The following is a 21,804-nucleotide window of genomic DNA, read 5'->3' on the forward strand; positions in this document are numbered from 1 at the left end:
TTTGTCAGGGAAGGAAAAAGTCCCGCATACGAACTTATGACATACAACTGGCTTTCCACGATTGTTTTTTTACTGATTGAAGATTTTAGGGATCCCTTAGTTCAGCTTCAAACTGCTCTGTGTAGTGGTTTAGCACGCTATTGACTTAGGTCAAAGATATTTTGAATGCAACTTTTTTTTTTTTTCTAAATACGTATGCATTAAGAATAATTTTCTGTCCGTATTGTCGCGGTTCTATCTCGCAATATTTTGGTCAGGACAAAAAATCTGTTTGAATTATGGTGCTCGCTAACTAAAATTTCTTCACTATAGCAAGAAGTGCAATAAAAATACGGTGAATATTAATAATAATAATAATAATAAAAAGTATAGCAGAATTATGATAAACTACAATACAACTCTAATCAACGATTTCATCAATAATAAAGTTATTAACCTTCCACGAGATAAATCGAAGAGAAAACATGACGGCAATTAAGTTTACAATTTGTACGTTACAGTTTACAATTCGATACATACTGTAACAGTTAATTATACAATTCATCAATATTGCACCTGCTATGTAGTATATATGTGAATATTAAATACAGGTTCTAATTTGAATTATATACGTTTTTCCCAAAATAATCAAGCTGTGATTTTCATCGGAATGGTATAAATATACTACTTAGGAGTGAAACATGAATATATAGTAATTGAGAACCTTGTAGAAGCCTATTTACCATCGAACAAAAAGAGCACATTATGGTCAAAGAGACACTATATTCAATAATTTACCTGAAACCATTGAAGAAATTGTATATCTCTGAAAAAGGAAAATTAAAATTCTATAATGCGAAAGGTCACTAGATTTTGATTTTAAAATAAAAGTTAATATTAACCATAATACTTTATACCAAAATTAACTAAATTTTGTATATAAATGCGAAACGTATCTCTCTTTGATGAACTGTAGAATGCAGAATAAATTACTGTTTCTCCAAATTAATTCAATGCTTCGTTTAACTGAGTACTGCTACCTACCAGTACACACGATTAGTACCATTCATAATGCTAAACTTTCCTTTGGCAGCATCTAACCTTCAACTTCAACCCTATATGAAACACTGAAACGATATCCAGCTTGCTTTTATTTATTATCTGTGTGGTAGTTTGATTAAAATCAACACCCTTGATGAATCGAGAGGAAAGGTGCAATCCATTTTAATAATAATAATAATAATAATAATGAATACTTAGCTAATTTAGTTATTTCAAATAGAGAACACAGCACAGCTGATTATCTCCTTGCATTTAATAAACAAATCATAGACACATTAGGTTAATGAAGTGAAATTCAACTTTTCAATACCGAAAATACAAAGAGCGGGACCTCCTGCTTAAAGTGTGATATTCACTATCATTCATGTTTTCATCAGAGGCTAACACATATCACCTGAGGTTAAGCCCACGAATATCCACACATTAACCACTTAATCGTGAAGGTATCCTTAAATAAAGCATTTTTTTCTTTCTTTACTGTAACATCAATGCTTTAGAGAGAAAGAAGCAAACTTTTCACGTCTTTCAAAATGAAGGCAAAAGATTATGAATGGCAACTCTCATTTGCACTACATGTTGTCTTCTCCAAACAACCTCTTATTAGTCACGATTCTGCTGAAGTAGATTTGGATAATTCTGTGAGATGGGTATTCTATCAGTGGTGTTTCACTAGCGCTACCGCAAGGCTACACTCTGAACTACTTCATCACCCCTGGAAGTCCGTTTCTTGTCTGTGATATAGGGCATACTGTTCTAAATGGATTAGGGATTGTGCTGAATTTTTGAAGATTCTGAGCGTGTATTTAGGAATTATTCGAAACCGCTGAGACCATGCGTGATTGGAATATATGTAATGAAGTAACATAAAGAAACTATGATGATATTTGGGAATATGGGTTCAACGATGGAACGAATAACAAATACATGGTTTGTGTCTGAGGCTAGCTTGGTTGATTTCGACAATATCAAAGCTGTGCGAGACGTGGACCTACATCTTAGCTTGGGATCTGAACCACTTGAATCCTTACCGAAAATCGAATCCGAGTGTTTTGTGCCGAAAGCATGTATGTTCAATGATACTGTCACGAGAGAATCAATCGTCTTAGAGATATGAAGGAAGAGACTATATAAAGGATTACAAGTGGTTGTCTAAGAAAGCAAATGTGTCCGGTGAAACTACCAATACTGAAAACATGAGTTGTCTTGAGTTGATAAATTTGTGATTTCAGGAATAAGATTAGAGAGGTTGAGAATTTAGACTTGTTAGTGTTTATGTAATAAGGTGCAAAATATTAGCTTATCATAAGGCCTTTAACTGGACCGCGGATGGCTAAGAAAGACAATTTTAGTAAGGCAATTAGATTGGGGTCATTTGTAGTGGCTTACAAATAAGTGTGCTTAAAAAGCGGCTTTAAGAGTTCGGAACGGTAGATTGGGTAATTTGCAATCATTGTGGTGGAGCACCGTCTGCGAGATGGATATGATGGTAGAGTCAGCATGCAACACCAAGAATGTTTTGCGTTCAAGTTGATATTACTGTGCACATACTGTTTGGGAATATGCGTTTGCAACTTTTTTTCGAGATGGAAGATGCGTATATTTTCAGGTAATCTACCTATATAACACAACTGATAACTGTTATGCTTCAACAAATTCAGCAACTGTCTCTGAGTTGACACTTTCAACGTAAAGACGGATGGCGTAGTGGTAAACACGTAAGCCATGTACACAGATTCTATTTTCGGATCTTTACTATCTAAATTTCAATAAAGATCAGTTATTACTTCATTTATAAACTTGAAGATTTATAACAATATTACTTGGAAATTTTACATTTTATGAATAATATTTTTTTTTATTATACTTTGAAGTAAAGACGAACTGTGTAATCTTAACCAATGGGAAACAGAGAGGAAACATTCAAAAAGGTACTTTTATGGCATAACTACTGGGACACAAAGGCTTTAAACACGGGGTTAAAAAAATAAAATAAAAAATAAATAATACCTTCATTATAGCCTCTCAAACATGCACGTAAACTAGTTTTCTTGTAAAAATAAATGCACATGAGAAACAAATAAAATTGTTCACTTACTTGCCTGTTCCGTAGTGACTTTGTACTGATAGTAATTAAAATGTTCTCCGCCAAATAAGAATCCAAATTTCGGGTTATCTTTCTGTTTATTTTTGGTCATCTGCTCAAACTCAGGTCCATTGCGAGCAACGAACTGTGCTAACTTGTCAATAATATTCCTCAATTCTTGATCTAAAATGAGACAATATAAAATATGTCAATAATTTACGCAAACAATATAAAAATATGAATATCATAATTATCAAAATATTGTCTTTGGGACTTATTTCGGGATTTTGCATCTAGATCCATTATTGTCACGCACAATCTCGAACTTAAAATTCTGTCTTCTAATAGTGATGTGAACTCGACAGAAATAAATCGAGACGGCGTGGTTTCATTGTATCTATCTACACGGCAACTTTCCACAACAAATCAACCAGACAATGGCATTCATGACCTAACATTTTGTTGTATACAATTATTAAATCCTATGTATGAATAAGATTCTTTTCAAACCTTAACTGACTCCAATTACGTTGTACAAAAAGCTGTTCTATATTTATTACTAAAATATTTATTTACGAAGTATGATCAAAATAATAACCGGCAACTTCGGAAAAATTAGAAGAAAACTTGCGCGGAAGACTAAAACCTACTTCTTGTTGGTTTTTCATTTGAAATAACATATACCGTATTGTACGGTTATTACTGGAATATTTAGTTGTGAACTATAAACAAAATTGTCTAAGCAATTCTTGGGAAAATTGTCTTTTAAAAAATCACTCCCTTGTGGAGATCTTCGAAAGAAACTATTTAAGCCACATTACAGGATTGTTAGGTCCTGACGAAATATATTGAATATGAACAAAACCACATGAACAATTTTTAAGAGACCTGACTGGCAGGAAAAAAAAAAAAAAAAAAACTTATTCCCAACACTAAAAATCCCTTATGGGTTTATCCAGGCGTAACAACTTACGCTATGTTATAGAGTTGTTAATGAAATATTTGTTTATGGAGTATAAATAAAACTAGGTCAGCAGTTTTTTATAAAACTGTCTAAAAGAAACTCACCTCTAAAAGTAAAGGAACCTTTCTGGATTTTTTTGAGAAATAGCTTACGTTACACCAGCAAAAGCCCCCAAGTATGACTATGCGCAATATTTTGCGTTCTTCAACTTTAATATAGAATTTGGTTGAACGCAAAGACTCGCACAAAATTCGAACGTCTGGTACAGGCAAATGAGGGAAGCATCCCCACATTTTTTACTTTTATTTTATTTTATTTATATATTTTTAATTCTAGATTTCAGATGAAGAGTCCAAACATCAAATTTCAGGTACGAAATACAGATATATAGAATCATAAGCTTTGAAATGTTTTCACAACCCACACAGCAGGCGCGTATGTACGTCGTGATCTACCGTAAGTACAAACTAGCTCAAGAGGTAGCGTAGCAAGCGGACTATTTGACTGTAAGTATCTTAGTCAATTTTTAGTGGCTGTGACGATGAGTGCTAAACAACGTATAATACGTGAAAGTTATTGTATGAATTCGAATTTGGACATAACGCTGCGGCAGCCCTCCAAAAACATTTGTCAAGCAAAAGGGGAAGGTGCAGTAAACGACAGTACAATAACTCGTTTGTTCCAGAATAGGGTGGGGAGATGATGGGTTTAAAATTATGGTGAGAATAAAATAATCCACAAATGTGCAAAAAATCGACTTATTTAATTAAAATGCTACAATAGTAATTAAAAGTGCCTGAGCTAAAACGGTTATGTGTGATTTCACGTTTAACAGAGACAAACATTTTAAGTATGTGTACTTTAAATAACTTTGCTAACTAGATCTTTTTCATAAAATTTATGATATAAAATTATTGTTCAAAGCCTTTGTATTTTAATAAGTCTTCTCTAAAATCAATGCACGTGAATTGTGCTTCCATCTTCCGAGTTCCTTTAAACTATAGGCTGTGGACATTTATATGTTTGTCGTCAATCCTTTCGACAATGAGATCTCGGAAACTACACGCTCTAGAAATATGATGTTTTCACTGATCGATTGGAAATTTTGCGTAAATTGTACAGTTCTAATTGAATATTTAAAAAAACATGGCCATTATTTCTTTATTACATTTTTAGGGTACACTGGAAGCGTTAAAAAAAACTAAAGCATCATATCCTACGCGTTATGCATTCCAGCACCACACATGTATATACGGGTTGCATATGTCTCAGGCGTTTGTTTCATGACCAAATAATAATGAAAAAGGAAGTATAACCATTTCTCCAGTCTAAGACAAATATTTTTGGAGTGTTTTTCCCAATGAACACCATATGTAACTGCCATTATAATTAATTGTGTATATAATATATCTGCTTATTACATACTGCATGCAAGAAGAAAGAAAACACTGGTCATGCATGAATTAGAAACTCCAACCGGAAGTAGGCTCAAATCTGGCAAACGGTGCGAGATATTGAGAAACAAATAATCGATAAAAATCTCCCCACATCACTTCTCACTCTCATTGTATTGAAATTCACTGTTCTGATATCTTCAGTGGTTCTTACTTCTGACCCCCAACAGGACGTACCTCGGACAAATACCACATCTGGAATAACACTATTTATATCAGTGACTCCGAAAACTATGCATTCGACACATATATAGGATATTTTCGATTTGATTTGCCTGTCATCCTCCCACTCTGACCTGGATACCAAGCAAGGCTTAACTTGGACTAAAGCCGCATCGGCAGTGTCACTATTCATCTTTGCGACCCCGAAAACCATGAATTCGACACTAATATCGTTCGTATTCTAACTATTACTTTTACATGTCACCCCTTCCCTTTCTAGAAATAGTTTCAGTTTCTTATCCCCCACCCACAGTATATTTTTCAGGTAGTGATTCAGATAGTTTAATACGTATACTAAATTCGTTTGAAATTCCTCCAGAAGTCCATGTTCTAACGTAGGGTCAACTGTACGTTTTCTTCCGACTCAAAAATTTCTAGAAATATTGGGTGCTTGAATTAATTCACCCCCTTAAAAAAAAATAAAAATGCCATTCCACAACAACAGAACAATATCTTCTACTGAACGTACTTTCCCTCGGCAGCTACAACCTTCTCCCACTTTTGGGGTAACAAATGTTGAATATCTTCGTTAGTTCTGAAGTGTTAGTCAGGTCATGCTGCATGGATCGAAACAAATAGTAGTCAGAAGGGGCGACGTCTGGTGAATATGGTGGGTGGGGGTAAGACATCCCATCGCAATCCCTTTAAGGTTTCTTTCACTACATTTCTAACATGTAGTCTGGCATTATCACGGAGCAGAATAACTTTGTCACGTCTCTGGGCATAATCTGGTCGTTTTTGTTGAAGTGCTTGATTCAGATGCACTAATTGTATTCGGTAACGATCAGCAGTCATCGTTTAATCCGGTGGAAGCAGCTCATAATAAAACACACCGACTTGATCCCACTAAATGCACAGCATGATTTTCTTTTCATGAATGTCCGGTTTTGGCGTTGATGTTGATGGTTCTCTGGGCCTCACTGATGATTTTCTGCGCTTGGGATTGTCGTATCGAATCCAGTTTTCATCGCCGGTACAATGCGATGCAAAAACGACTTCCGTTTATGTCTTTGAAGCAGCACTTCTCAAATGGTCAAACGTTTCGCAATATTTCTTTCCGTCAATTCATGTGGCACCCAGTTTCGCACTTTCTGAATCAATGGATTTTAAACGCTTACTAACAATTGATTCATCAACATTTAGAGTTTGAGACAACTATTGAAGCGTTTGAGATGAATTTCTTCCAGTAAGTGCCTCTAAGTCTCCACATCCCAACATTTTCAACTGACCAAGACGCACTTTGTCGCTAAAGTCAAAATCATTGTTTTTGAATCGTCAAAACCACTCTCTACACGTTGTTTCCGACAAAGCATGCTCTCCAGACGCTTTCACTAGCAAACGATAGCTTTCTGCAGCAGATTTCTTAAGATGGAAGCAGATGAGTAGCGCTTCCCGCAAATGTTGCTTTTTAGGCACAAAGCTCGCTATGTTCAAGACACTGAAAACAAATGTTCTTTTCACTTCACTCGAAGGTCAAATAATGCTCTAACAGGCCAAGGATAGCACTTCCAAATAGGTATCCTGTCACAGTCCGCTGTGCTGCAATAGCACAACTACTGCCCTCTGTTCATCAACAGCGAGAATTTATTCAAGTACCCAATATATATACTACAGTAACAATGGAATATTGTATTATCGCCCTACTGGTGTTATTGTACAAAACTTCATGAAATAACATAGGGAAAGAGTTTAATTAAGGTTGTAAGATTTACCACCAAAGTTGAAACATAGCAAATTAAAGAAAAGCATGTAATAACAAATGTCATATTTGAAAATAATTTCGGCTTAAACTAGCTACGATTACGTTTAATTCAAAAACGAACTTTTGGAATGAACTGCATGAATGTAGCTAAAAAAAAAAGAAAAAAAGTCGGGATTCGAACCTAGGGCCATCCACCTAGAATTCCCCTACACTAAACATTTACCGAAAACATTATCACCAAACAAGCTATTTTATTTTAAACTATGGGGTCGCATCCAAGTGACACACTTATGCATTTCCATTTCCTTGGAAAAAAAAAAAAAAAAAAAATCGAAAGTCTAACATGTTTACGATTACTTTTTCATTTTCCACTAGAGCTCCGCAAAAGATTTACGCATACGTCTGATTACTTGGTACTACTTTAACAGACGGTTCTATCAAATATAACTCAATTAACACAGTAGTATTTTACTGCCTTAAGAAAAGTGTTCCTGAGCAAGGGGCAGTTCATTATGCACCAAGTAAATAAGCTACAAGAGGTGTAAACGGCGCATCCCTCGAGTCAACTTTTGGGATATTCCGTTCTATTAGTTTCTCAACGTAGCTAAAGTCAACGTATATGAATAACTGCGAAGAGTTCCCCCCTAGCTGAATGGATGAAGTCATGGGTTGCTAGCTACAAGGTTCGTGGTCCGAAACCTGTCTCGGAAGCTTAAGATTTTTTTTTTTAATCTTCATTCTCAAGATCTCCCTTCGTAATCATCTGATCCTGATTAATAATAATAATAACCGGTCTGATGATAATGAAATATACAATTGAATGAGAATGTAGAAGCTATGGACACGATGATGACAGCCATAAACTCAATTTGCCTTTAACGACAAACATTTCTAAAGCCTTTTGGTGCTGTTTCCCCTCTTCTCTCTCCCACACACTAGAGGTCTGCACGGGCTCGGGCATACAAAGTATAGATCACTTCGAGCTCGGGCGCATAAATTTTTAAATATACAACCATATTTCTCGGGACTAACTTCGTAAATACACTGTACAACGATATTTATCGGACCGTTCTTTCTGAAAAACGTTTCAACCACATGTAAATTTCTAGACGGCCACACTAAAAATCTGATGATGATTGCACAATTAAGAGTAAAGCTAACTGAATAGTGGAAAGAAAAACTAAAAGTAACAGCAGTAAACATGGTTAGCTTACCTGTGAGTGAAAGTAGTGTTTCTTACATTGAATTAAAGGAATAAAAGCATTCAGAACAAACTATTTTGTTTTTCTTTTTCCCTTCAAGACAATTCAGTTTATATTTTAATTTTTATTATTACTTTCTTTTGCTGATATCGGAAGAATTTGTTTCACAAATTCTCCACAAAAAAATATAGCAATAATTCCACCTATTCCTCCTTATCACTCCACGTTATCCAACAGTTCAAGAAAAAGGAAAATTATTTTTAAATTGAAAACATGCTGGGAAACTTTAGCACTGGTGGTCTTGATCTCTTCAAGTTGATGTTTTAACAGTCTTTTCTGATAAAAATAAATAAAAAGTCTACCACGATGCAACAGTTCTATAACCATGAGGGAAGAATGCACAGTTTGTTACAACTCTTCCCATGGTTCCCTTGTCGTAACCACAATAGCAAAATGAACACCAATTCACCAACTGTATTGGGGTTAATTCTAATTGCGATAGGGCTGACAACTCTGGAAAATAAAATTACCAGCACTCCCTCAAAATTACCTATGATATAGGTCTAAGTGTGAAGTATCTCTGTTCGGCCCCATCCATGAGAAGGAAATGTACTATCGTGTACAAAAGTGCATTAGCACCTGTATTTTGCATATCCTCAGTGCATTCACTAGTAAGCTTAATAGGTACATTGTGCTATAAATGAGAAACTTAAGTCGGTATTGATTATTTTATTGTATTTACCTGTAACTGCTATTTCTTTAAAACTATTGAAAGAGATGAACAAAAGTATATTAATCTTTACGTGATAATTTTGGAATTACAAAATGAAATTTACTCTTTAATTACCCTCAGTTTAGTAAGTAATCGTATACATTATACAGTAAATACATTAGTTAAAATGCAAATAATGTGTAGCTAATATCAGAGTGTTGCACACAATATTCGAATTACTGGGAGATGTGATTAGATGAGCACATACAGCAAAATATATACTATATGAATATTCCAAACATTAAATATATCACTAAAACAAATATTAACTAAAATTGTGAAACACTTGGCTTGGCTTGTCTCTTTACAGGTATTTTCCGCTCCTGGATTCAAAACATTTTTCAGAACATCGTCAAAGTGGTTGTTACCTCCTAGGATGTCTGTACTTCCGTCTTGTTGTGGGCTATAGAAGAAAAATCTCGTCCAGTTCTTTACCAGGAGGTAATGTGCCTAAGATCGATGACACATTCTCGAGCTGGATGGCGATGCTGATACGTTGGAAAAGGAATGCAGTAGCTCGGGGATCACCAGTTCTGATCGCTATTCGATGACCAACTTCATTAATGAAATTAGATCCTTCGTGACTTTAAAATTATACTTCAACTACAGGAAGTTGCTTTAAGAATTCGTAAGGACGTAAGTTAGAAGTTTAAGGAAAGTTGTCATATGCATCAGCTAGGGACGTGAAACTAAACAATGCAACAAACACTGTACTAACGAAATGAAAGTTATTTGCCAACAATCGCTGGACAATTTAAATTTATCGCTATATTTATGACAAATTATCACTTCTGTCTCTATTGTTGAAAACAATGTTTCACAATAAAATCTAATTGTTATCAAATTTCGTATGTTAAATAAATTAAAAACATTGGCATACATTAAAATATAATCGCTTAATGTATAATACAACGAAAATTTGTAGCCTATTTGTAAAAAAACTGTTGAAGAAGTTCGATGTTTTATTCTGGATTACAAATTTTAAAATACCATTCCTAAAGGGGCTGGTAAGAAATTTGTACCGGTCACTGGCCTCAATCAAAATGACAGCAATATTTCTGGCCAGTTGGCAACCCTAAATCGCGGGGGATCAAAAGTAGATGAAAAAGAGAGAGAGAGAGAAATGAGTTGATGGTAGTGAAACGTAATTACTGTATGAGAAGTATGTGAAGTAACTTGAGTAGAAATACAGTGTGTGCAATGGAGAAACAACAGTGAAACACGATAATATAGTGCACACCTTTTAAAAAGCCACTGCCGATCTATATACACCATGAAAGTAAGCAGAATGTCATGCAACCTAACTAAAATTAGGCTATTGTTATGAAAAAGTGTATATTTTTTGGAAAGAAAATCTGGCCCCCGTAATTAGAATGTATCCCTATATTGAAGTGACTACTATTTTTTGATTCAGTCTTTCTATTGCTGTTCAATGAAATGAATGAAAAAAAAAAAAAAAAAAAAAAAAAAAAACATTGAAAGGAAAACCACACACATATATACATATGAATATAATTATAATTCAGTTCAGTTTGATTCCGGCGTTTTTTGCTCCGATTTAAGCAGCAGTCTCTAGTTTTTATTAGGTCTTTTACCGGGATTAAGGGTTTGAGAATTAACAAACCTGGTAAACAGTAATTGTGGAGACAAGTATAGGAATAGGTAGCTCGATATTGAAGATGTACTAAGTTATAACATTAACTACTACTTTGCTTTTCTGTGTAGTTTGTAACATGGATGTCGAAAATATAAGAACAAAATTTCAAAATGGAGAATATGTATTAGTAGAAAATAAGCGCTGCAAAAGTAAACTGCACGAGTAAACCTCTAACGGTTGTAAATAAAAATACAATTTTGCATTAAGATTCTGTAACGCGGGCTCATTTGATTATCACATGCGCTCGGACCTAAAACTCGGGTCGGGCCTCATAATTATAAATTCACGGGCCGGGCAGGGCCAAAAATTCCGGCCCATGCACACCTCTACCACACACAGTGCCTCTACTTTCAGCCATCGATTGAGAGAGAAAGAGAAAAAGAGTACATATACTAGAAGGCTAAGCTTCTGCTGACCCTCTTCCCTCCAACAATCACAGGAACATTAATTATCTTCAACGTTATTATCCTAACTACTTATGATGTTGCTATACCTCACTCACAATTACTCCTTTTTCATTTTCCTACTTTCTTAGTAATTATTGTTCCCAAATATTTGTTATTTCCATATTATCTTTCTTGTTTACTAAATACATAGGGTAATATATATTGTATTACTGCATAAAAGTAGTGCAATCTATCCGTGAAGTGTTACTACCTCCGTACTATTTAGAAATAACTAACAGGCTTGTTCCGCACAGATCTCCATCAACGTGACGTAAAATCTGCGTTTGCGTCTGAGTTAGAAAGGCGTGTTCGGTCTCATTACCCTTTACCAGTATCCCTTAAGGAACTGGAGCATGTTTTGGAGGAACAATGGTACAAATTTCCACACAGCACAATTCAGTAGCTGTATACGTCCATTCCACGTCGGATCCAAGCTGTTTTGCACGCAAACGGAGGCCCCACACAATACTAGATATGATTTTCACACTTTTGCAAACGTTTTAGATCTTTTGTCCAACCCCTATATATATGGATGTTTATCTGGAAAACGTGAAGGGTAAGGGGGTAAAACAAGGAATGTCCATGTATGTGCTTTTTCGGGTGCTTTGTCCTATCTGTTGGTGACTCTTGGTACTATTTGACTGTATATACGATGCATGCGTAGATGTAGAAATGTCCATGTAAAAAGGAGCAAAAGATATAACTAACCCTATTCTTCTTACGCGGTTTTCAATATTAAATTGCAGTTTTGTGACATTCCTTCTTTTTTCCCCTTACCCTGTAAAATGCAAAAATACATGCAGTAGTACAAAGTGTGCACTTGTAAGCAAATAAGACTGCATAGTTGTTTCCAAAGCTAAACCAAGTTTTTTTAGCAGTAAAACTGTCAAAAGGTTATTAGCGGCCACGTGCGATTTGTCAATCAGTTGGATGTTGCTGGTTATAAAAACTTAGATGCTCTCCCTGTAACAAGGGTAAACAATGAAGACGAACTATTCTCCGTATTAAGTCTAAGGCCGAGTAAACCAAATGCAATGTGTATCGGGCGGGTACCTGTTTACCCGAAAAGTTCAAGCACTAATTATAAGTTAACATCACAATTAAGAGCTCTTAATTGTTGGCGTTCATTTTTTTTTTTTATAGTTAGCCGACAACTTGCAGTTACACAAATTAAAATACTCAAATCTAAATTACTGCATTATATTATTGCAATGAGCATGAACATGATTTACTATTAGGTGTTAGCGTGATGCATTAATGTTAGTCTTTTATAAATAGCATTATTATTCGACAGCCATCCATCTACAATGGCAATTTAAAACTTTTCTTAAAAAAAAGAAATGGTTAAAAACACTTTATTAAGTACAAAGATCCTCATATTTATTAATGTACGCAGGTTCATGTATGAGTAATAAAGCTATCATTATTAATTTCCTACGTGTAGTATCCTAATTTCAATATTGTCCAGTTTTTATACACGTGATGAATCACATTAGAAAGAAACGGACCAAATATTGACCTGCCTAACTATATTATAAAGTGAGAAATAATGTACTTACAAGCAGAGCAAATTAACAGCCAGAATCTTTAGTAAATCTACTGCTAATATTATTATTATTAGCAATGATAATAATAAACTAAATTCCTGAGGCAACAGCCCTTAGGCGGGACAGGACGTTTGGGCGCCACCATTTGGGCGCTGCCGTTTGGGCGCAAAGCTGTTTAGGCGCGAGGTACAGTCAGCGACTGTAAAAAGTGGAGGTTGGATACATAAGAAATGATAGCTTTTTCCAGTAGCAGAATAGTTTCACTGTATGTCTGATAGTTGGACAACCAACATGACAGCAAATACATGCCCGAAAACATAATATGCCAGGATATTCCTCCATTTGGAGGAAAAAGTATTACTATCTGAGAGCATCACTTAGAGAAACAACCACGAGATAAATCTACAGAAATTCCATTCACTTTAAGATCAAAGGGATAGGAATTAATGCAAAGGAAACGAAAAGAATAATACGCATCATGCAGAGACCTAAAAAGTATGGAAAGCTAAACAAAATGAGAAAAGAAGGAAAGAGGGAAAGGAAAGAGCAAAAGACATGGGAATAAATTAAATTTTAACACTTAAGGATAAACAGTGTCCGTCTTTCCCCCTGACCCCATCGTGGGTTTTCTCCCTTCATAGGATAAATCTCTTTCAGTATCAAACGCGAACATCATTTATAGTGTTGAAAAAAAATAACTTAGTCTAGGCCGAGACTCGAACCCCACACCCTTAGAATGACAGTCTCACGCGGTATCCACTTACCTACACAGGCTCTATCTACAAACCAGCTATTACCCGCGCTGTTATCAAACGTGTTAAATCAGCCATTGTCGGTGAGCCACCCCAGTTCCATTTGAAGTTTAAATTTTATTTACCTCACTTAGCCATCTATGGGTAGCAGTCCCCTTGCTTTCATAAAAAAACATTTGTTCTGTAGATTAAAATCAAGAATGAATTAATCTGTACTCTTGGGAGCTTACTGGTGCACCAACATATATATCTATCTATATGTCTATCTATCTATCTATCTATCTATCTATCTATCTATCTATATATATATATATATATATATATATATATATATATATATATATATATGTGTGTGTGTGTGTGTGTGTATGTGTGTGTGTGTCGAATTTATTTTGGATTAAAAGAGCGACTTCGTAAATTTACGGAACGCGTGTTAACACGACAGTAAGGACATCTCGTAACGTTGTTAGGTAACACACGCAGTGTAAATAAAGTTTCAAAACCAGAAGTCGGAAGATATGCCGTGGGTAAATCGGTAAGACGTCTGCTTGCTGAGTGGAGAAATTCGGGTTGAAATCTTGGCTGTTACGTTTTTTTTTTTTTTTTTTTTTGTTCCCTTGAAAATACATTTCTATATTTTTGCGTTTGAAATTGCTTTCTTTCATTTTTTGTAGATTATCTTAAATTAGTGAAGGCCAAGTAAGGTCAGAGTACATATATGTCTGCTTTATCTGTGTGTACAGTCCAGAGATGGAGTGAGTCAATTGGGTCAAGATTTGTGAGTAGGTCAGTGGATCGTGGGTCAACAGGACGTGATTAACTGTGACACACCACCCCCCGTGACCTCTCTGACTCACACTGACCCTACGTTTTAAATTTTAAGGTCTCCCTCCTTATTATTAAATTCAATGTATAGATAATTATTGAGTTGAGTTGATTTTGAGTTTAGCGCCCTTTTCAGCAGCGAGGCTATATGAGACGGGACCTACTGATTAACATAGAAACCGAAAAACGTGAGCTCTCGTTGGGAATCAAACCAGGGTCTTCCACGCCACAGGTATATAATAGTGTCTTATATAGCAGTTAATATTCTTGCTATAAAGTATCAAATAACTAAACATTTGATGTAAATAAATGAGAAACCTAAAATATTGCAGATTACTGCAATTGCGATTTAATTTAATTTTAAGCATTATACATCCATATGATTGTTAAAGTTGCTTTATAAAGATGCAGATTATGAATTATAGTAATTTTTTCAATGAAATGAAATTAAATTAAGTTTGACGTCCCATGCTTATGTCGGCTAGGTAAAGGAGACGGTGATGATGAGAAGTGAACGAAAATTGTGCAACGATGTAGGTAGGAGGAAACAGGAGAATCCTGAAGAAACGAACGCACACGGTGTTTCTTCACCACAAATCTGACTTTGTGCAAGCTGGCATCGAACCAAGGACCCCATGCACCAGAGGTGAACGCTCTACCACTAAGCCACTTTGGCCCTATGAAAAATACAACCATATTTATTCTCTCTCTCTCTCTCTCTCCATTTTTAGATAGGTATCAGAAGCATGAATAATTTTCATTTTGGGGGGTGCGGTGGCTCAGTGGTAGAGCGTTCACCTCCGGTGCTTTGGGTCCCTAATTCGATCCCAGCTCGCGCCGTTTGCACTTTGTGGTGGACAAACGCCGTGCTGGTGGGTTTTCTCGGGGTTCTCCCGTTTCCTCCCACTTTCTTCATTCCACCATTTCACTCCTTTCTCATTATCACCGTCTCCTTTAGCCTAACCGGCATAACCATGGGACGTTAAACATAAAGATTTCATTTTATTTCAATTTTTGTTTTGAACGTATGGTTTCAAGTTGGTATTAAACTCAGAACTCTGATCTTAATGAGTTGAGTTGATTTAGAGTTTAACGTCTCTTTCAACAGCAAGACCATATATGACGTGGACATATTGATTAACGTAAAACCCGAACCATGTAAACTCCCGCCGTGTGGTGGTGATTGTGATTTTGAGTTTAACTGCCCGGTCAGCAGCGTGGCTATAGGAGACGTGGACCTACTGATTAACATGGAATACGAAACACATGAGCTCCCACCGGGAATCGAACCCGGGTCTCCCACGATAAAGTCGTGCGTACGCTAACTCCCACCGAGAATTGAAATCTGTTCTCATTGTAAGAATGTTAACGTTCCTTATTTTACCAGTTTTCGTATAACTTCATGGACCAAATTTCACAGAAGTAAATGCCCACGGTAAGCAGGTTTGCATATCCAGACTCCTAAGTATGAAAACATTTACGCTCACTTCAACCTCAAAAAATTCATGAATTGACGAATAAAGGATAATATTCCCGATAAAGTATATGGTTTGAAAAATACCATATAGGAGAGGGACATATCAGTCCTTTCTGCTCATGGAGTTATTAAAACAGGATCATCGGGCAGTGGTCTTTACCATTGAAAGATATTGCTTCTTAAAATATTTCCAAGTAACTTCCAATTTTCTTGTTCTTGTTGTGGGGCTCAATGGTAAACCGCTTACTCTGGTGCGTGTGGTCTTTATTGTTTCGATCCCCGGCCAAGTAAGTTTGCGTTGGACAAGATCGTATCCGTAGGTTTTCTCAGGGTACTCCCGCTTTTTGCCACTTTTCATTCAACCAATTCTTCTATCATCATTGACTTGCTTTAAACATTGGAGAGGTCTTGGTCCCTTGAGCATGTCGGTGATGTAAGAAATCAGATTCGGTCCCAAGCATTTGGGTTGTGATGTAAACCTTTGCTGTGGTTCAGTCTCAGTATTTTATTACGCGAGGTAAAACCATCCATACAGCTATAAATGTTGTTCTATCTTACGCAACCAGGTATTGATATTGAGCCAATGCGGAACCTCATTTTTGGCGCTTTAAGGCCAGGAACTGACTTCGGACATTACGCTGTTTTCAAACGACTAGGATCTTTCCAATGTTACCATCCACGTCCAACAACCCCATGTTTAAAAGGGGAATAGAAAGAGCCCGTGTCTAAAACTTCCGGACCCAGTTTCTTGTCGTTCAAGTTTAGGGATCGACTTCTGACATCACAATTGTGCTCAACGGATCAAAACCTTTCAAATGCCGCCAACGCCGTCCAACAACTTCATCTTTAATAGGTGAATAGAAGGGACCCGAATCCATAACGTCACGACCCCATTCCTTGAGTTGCGTGGCCTGGGCCAGACTTCTGACATTACTACTGCACTCAGTTGACCCGGACCTTTCCAACGCTACCACTCGCGTCCAGCAACTCCATGTCTAACATGGTCGTCCTGACGTAGGAGAATCGACTCCATGCTTTTTTCATAATTATTCTCCAAATGGATTTGTATACAAGGTAGTTTGGCAAGTTTAGCAGCAGGTCTGAAATAAGCCTCTTGAGAGTGGCTCTTATTTGTTAAAGAATACATAAAGATCGCTTTTGGCTGTTGCAATGGTCTGTCTAAGCGGCTTGATAAAAAAGAAAAAACAGCGTAGCATAACAACAAAAAGGTGTTTCTCTTATATGTTAAAAATAAAAGCACAGAAAGAAAAAGTCAAAGTTTGGTAAGGTGAGTGTCGGGGGACGCCGAATTCTACTTCGCCCCGGGCAACGAAATTTCTAGCTACGGCTCTGAACTCCAACACTTATCGGTCATTCAGAGTCTCATCCCTTACCTACAACAGCGTAGTTTGATTAACCTGTTATACCAAAACGTTTGGAAAGAACCTTTGAGTGTGACTTATTGATAGCTATGCAATATGTTGACAGAGTGCTAGTCTTCCGTTTAGCAACGAAGGTGCCCTTAGGCGAAATTTCACGTTGCTCTCTACTTTTGTCTGTGCCTTGTAAATCGTAACATTATGTTTAAAGGCAAGCAGAAACAACGTCAGTTGTTTAGTACTTCTTTGCAGAGCCACTGATAAGGCGTTTGTGTCTTTTACACAAATAATTTTTGCCTGATTGCTGTTTGAAGCCTTTTTGTATTATACACTATAAAACAACATATCCAGATTCAGAGAAATACACAGAAAGTTTAAAGAAGGGGGGTTAAAAATATCGTTATTATTCAGATGCTTTATTATTATTATTATTATTATTATTATTATTTTCTTGAGTACAGAGATACAAAGAACAAGAACTCCGTCACCATTAACATGGAAGCGAAAATGACTTCGAATTGGAAATAATAGATCAATGCATTTAATTTCGAGGAGAGGCTATAGGGCAGACACGGATCCAGGGAGCGATCGGGGCAATCGCCCCCTCCCACGGAAGAGGAAGCTTTCTTATTTTATATATAAATAAAACCCATCCCAAAATTTGGAGCTCTTAAAACTAGCTAAGTAGCAGTATTACAATCCACGCCCCCCCCCCCAGAAGTCCGTTCTGGATCCGCCCCTGCTACAGGGGTACTTTAGAGTTCACTGCTTTTCCTTGCAATCCACGCTCATTGCTGGATAAGTATTATATTTTATTATATTATTTGTCAAATTGAGCGAAATAGTTTTACCACAGCGGCAAATTCAACAATTAGGTTTAGGAAAAACAACTCATTGGTTCAAACACACACAGAAAGAGAGAGTCCATTTGTTCGGGATGTTTTTTGAGGTTCGCGGCGTCTCCCAAGAAGAAATCTTGCTAAAACATATGTTGTTTTTAACAAGGAACGTAAATGGGTATCAGGTATATCAGTACTTCAAATGGAAAGCAAAAAGAAAAGAGAGATAAAGATGAGTAATTTCCTATACTGTATTTTTGGCATTGAAGAATACCGTTACTGTTTTATTGATCTACTGTACGCACTTCTGCGTTTTACTAACCAACCCACAATCATGCTATATATACCATATATCGGCTAGGTCCAATCTGCTGCCAATGCGCCTTTTCTTCAAGGAACATTTTTTTTTATTATTACACGCTCAGAAACAAGGATAATCACCCGAAACCTGAGAAGATCTGGAGAATGACCCAGTAACAATAAACTGACAAAGGGAAGGAAATACAAAAGTGGAAAACTATTGTAATCCGAAGTCGAGGCATTTTTTCTTGCAATAACCGACCCTTCAAGTCGGGGGAAGTTTCTTGAAATAATAGTAATATATTTTTAACTTGCTCCTTATTTTAGCTTATGTAGTAATTTAAGACACAAAGATGTATCGCAATTTGCAATACATTTTTCAATTTGCAGTGCAAACATGTAAATGCAATGTTGCATTTCCATGTTTGCGCTGCATTGCATTCCCATTTGCACTGCAAACTGCGATGCGATACTCCATTTAAAAAATGCAAGGAGATTCCTGACCAGTTGTTCTTTCAGAAAAAATGTTCAGGGTGAGGGGAGCACTGCTGGTACTATTCTATTTATTATTGTATTATAGATGTAATATTTTGGTCTCCTCCGGGGGGCACTCTCAGAGCTCCGGGAGGGAGGCAGTTCCCCAAAAACATATCTGGAAGAAATACTGTTCCTGACACCAAGATAAGACAAAAGGTAGTAACAAACCTGGGCGCACAAATGCTTAATTTCGGAGTTATAGGCTGCCAAAAACATGAAAAAATGAACTTTAAAGGTCCATAGCTCCAAAACTAGGCGACCTACCGTAGTACGGTCAAGACCTTATTTAGGAACTATGGTTTGGTACTACTCGCCAATCTTGCAAATGATTTTTTTTTTTTTTTTTTTTTTTGTATATTTGGTATTGCTTGGAGTATTGCGATCAAACCAACGAATGACATACAAATGTAACCGCCACGAATGCGCAGTTACGAATTACAATAGAGCCACCCACCTACTGGTGCAGCAAGTCCTTTATGCATGAACTACGTATGACAAAATTAGAGGAAGTCAGAGTTGTGTGTTCATCGCATATTCGTTATATTAAAGTAAATGATGGCGAGGGAACCAAACAAAACATATATGTGTTGTTACCGAATGAAATTATGGTTGAGGTGAATCGAAATTCAATTGTTCTTTAATCTTCCTATTGTTTCTAAATATATAATAGAGAAAAATAGAGATTTAAATTTGTACTGTTATGAACGACATAAGTTTTAACCGGCCATCTTGGATTCGAGGTGGCCATAGTTTATCAAATAAGCTTTTGATTACTTTTTGACCCGCAGCAATTTTGGACAGAGTTGTCGTAGAGAGTAGAGACTTGCTCCATCTACTTTCATTTAAGAAGATCTTGCAAACGATGAGCTACTTAATCCCTCTTGCCATTTGAAACTTTTTAGTTGGACCCCACCTGGGACCATGTGGGGACCCTGGGACAAGACGTTTTACCTTAAATTGTTGTACTTTGAAAATAATGCCACACTTCCTTTCCTATTTTCACATTTTTCACCGTTTCCGATTTATAGGGGTGACCATTGACTTTTCAATTAAGTTTCTGTTTACATTTTGACCCTCCGCCATTTTGCACAGGGTTGTCGTAGAGAGTCGAGACTTGCTGCATCTTCTTTCATTTTGCAACAGCTTTCAAACGATGTGCCACTTAATCCCTCTTGTCATTTGAAAATTTTGAGTTGGACCCCATGTGGGACCCTGCGAGGATCCTGGGCAAACTTTTTTATCCGAAAAAGTGTGTTCTTGAAAATGACGAGATACATATTATCCGAGTTTTCCATTTACCCAACCGTTTCCGAACAAATGATTCGGTCAAAATATTCTGCCAGCTTTGTAGTTCTTACATTACAAAATATATTGTAACTCACGATATTCCGCTCGGTGGCACGTATAACTTTGGGATCTATCTAGTTATAATATATCAAATGAAAACACATTTGTCTCGTTCGGATCTCAGCGGAGCCACTGCGTGACCCTTCCTTGTTAGCAGTCTGGATATGTAAACCCGCTTAACGTAGGGATTTATTTCTGTGAAATTTGGGACATGGCGAATAAATACGAATGAGCTTGGAAATGTGAAAGTTCATCTGAATTTGTTTTACAATCACTTCAAAATACAACTTTATATATACTTTTAAAAAGCCATCCCTATTTTGAAAAAAAAAAATTACTGTATTCAGGCTCGAACCGCCGCCCTCCGGTTCTAGAACTTTAACAGCGCTATTAAGCACGCTTGACCACAGAGGCAACTCACGAAAATGCGTTGTGATATAGCTAATAGAATCGCTCCAAGCGCAGGTTTACACTTGGAATTTTAAATAGCCAGTTTCTGTCTTTTTCAGTAATTCCAACTGAAGATATTGACTGATTTCCCATATTGGAACTTTGCGTGAAGTGTGAATTGTATGCTCATTTCAAAAATGCACTATTTTCTGTTCTTTAAATTTTACGTATTTGTGAGTGTTCCTAAGACCTGTTGTGTGCAGCGATTTTCACACAGTTAAGCGTTTTACTAACCCCCGGAGGCATAATATGTTAAACGTAGGCAGCATTCTGTTGTTATCATAGTAGTCACTTGTAAAGGCACACCTAGTATTAGTTTTTCATTTTTGTTCTTGTGTTGACCTTGAAGGACCAACAAATGCCTTTCGTGAAGCTACAAGTTTTCTTTAACTTTATACATTATAGCAAGAATATTAACTGCTATATAAAACACAATTATATACCTGTGGCGTGGGAGACCCTGGTTTGATTCCAACGGGAGCTCATGTGTTTCGGATTACATGTTAATCAGTAGGTCCCGTCTCATATAGCCTCGCTGCTGAAAAGGGCGCTAAACTCAAAATCAACTCAACTTACTAATTATCTATACATTGAATTTAATAATAAGGAGGGAGACCTTGAAGGAGGGAGGCCGAACAAAGAGGGAGACCTTAAAATTTAAAACGTAGGGTCAGCGTGAGTCAGAGAGGTCACGGGGGGTGGTGTGTCACAGTGAGTCACGTCCTGTTGACCCACGATCCACTGACCTACTCACAAATCTTGACCCAATTGACTCACTCCATCTCTGGACTGTACACACAGATAAAGC

The 21,804-nt window shown here is 36.6% G+C and overlaps 1 protein-coding gene across 11 annotated transcripts in view; it reads right to left on the reverse strand.

The window, feature by feature from the left end:
* scaf6 (SR-related CTD associated factor 6) overlaps window positions 1–21,804 on the reverse strand; it is a 134,118-nt gene that overhangs the window by 100,822 nt on the left and 11,492 nt on the right. For all 11 annotated transcript variants that reach the window (XM_081742870.1, XM_081742872.1, XM_081742875.1 and 8 more), the window contains exon 2: window positions 3,137–3,307. In XM_081742870.1, the coding sequence (XP_081598996.1) occupies window positions 3,137–3,236 (100 nt within the window). In that variant the 5' untranslated portion in view covers window positions 3,237–3,307. The remainder of the gene's footprint in view (window positions 1–3,136; window positions 3,308–21,804) is intronic.

This window comes from Thermobia domestica, chromosome 16 (assembly GCF_964235325.1).
Source record: "Thermobia domestica chromosome 16, izTheDome1.hap1.1, whole genome shotgun sequence".
NCBI classification, from domain to species: Eukaryota; Metazoa; Arthropoda; class Insecta; order Zygentoma; family Lepismatidae; genus Thermobia; species Thermobia domestica.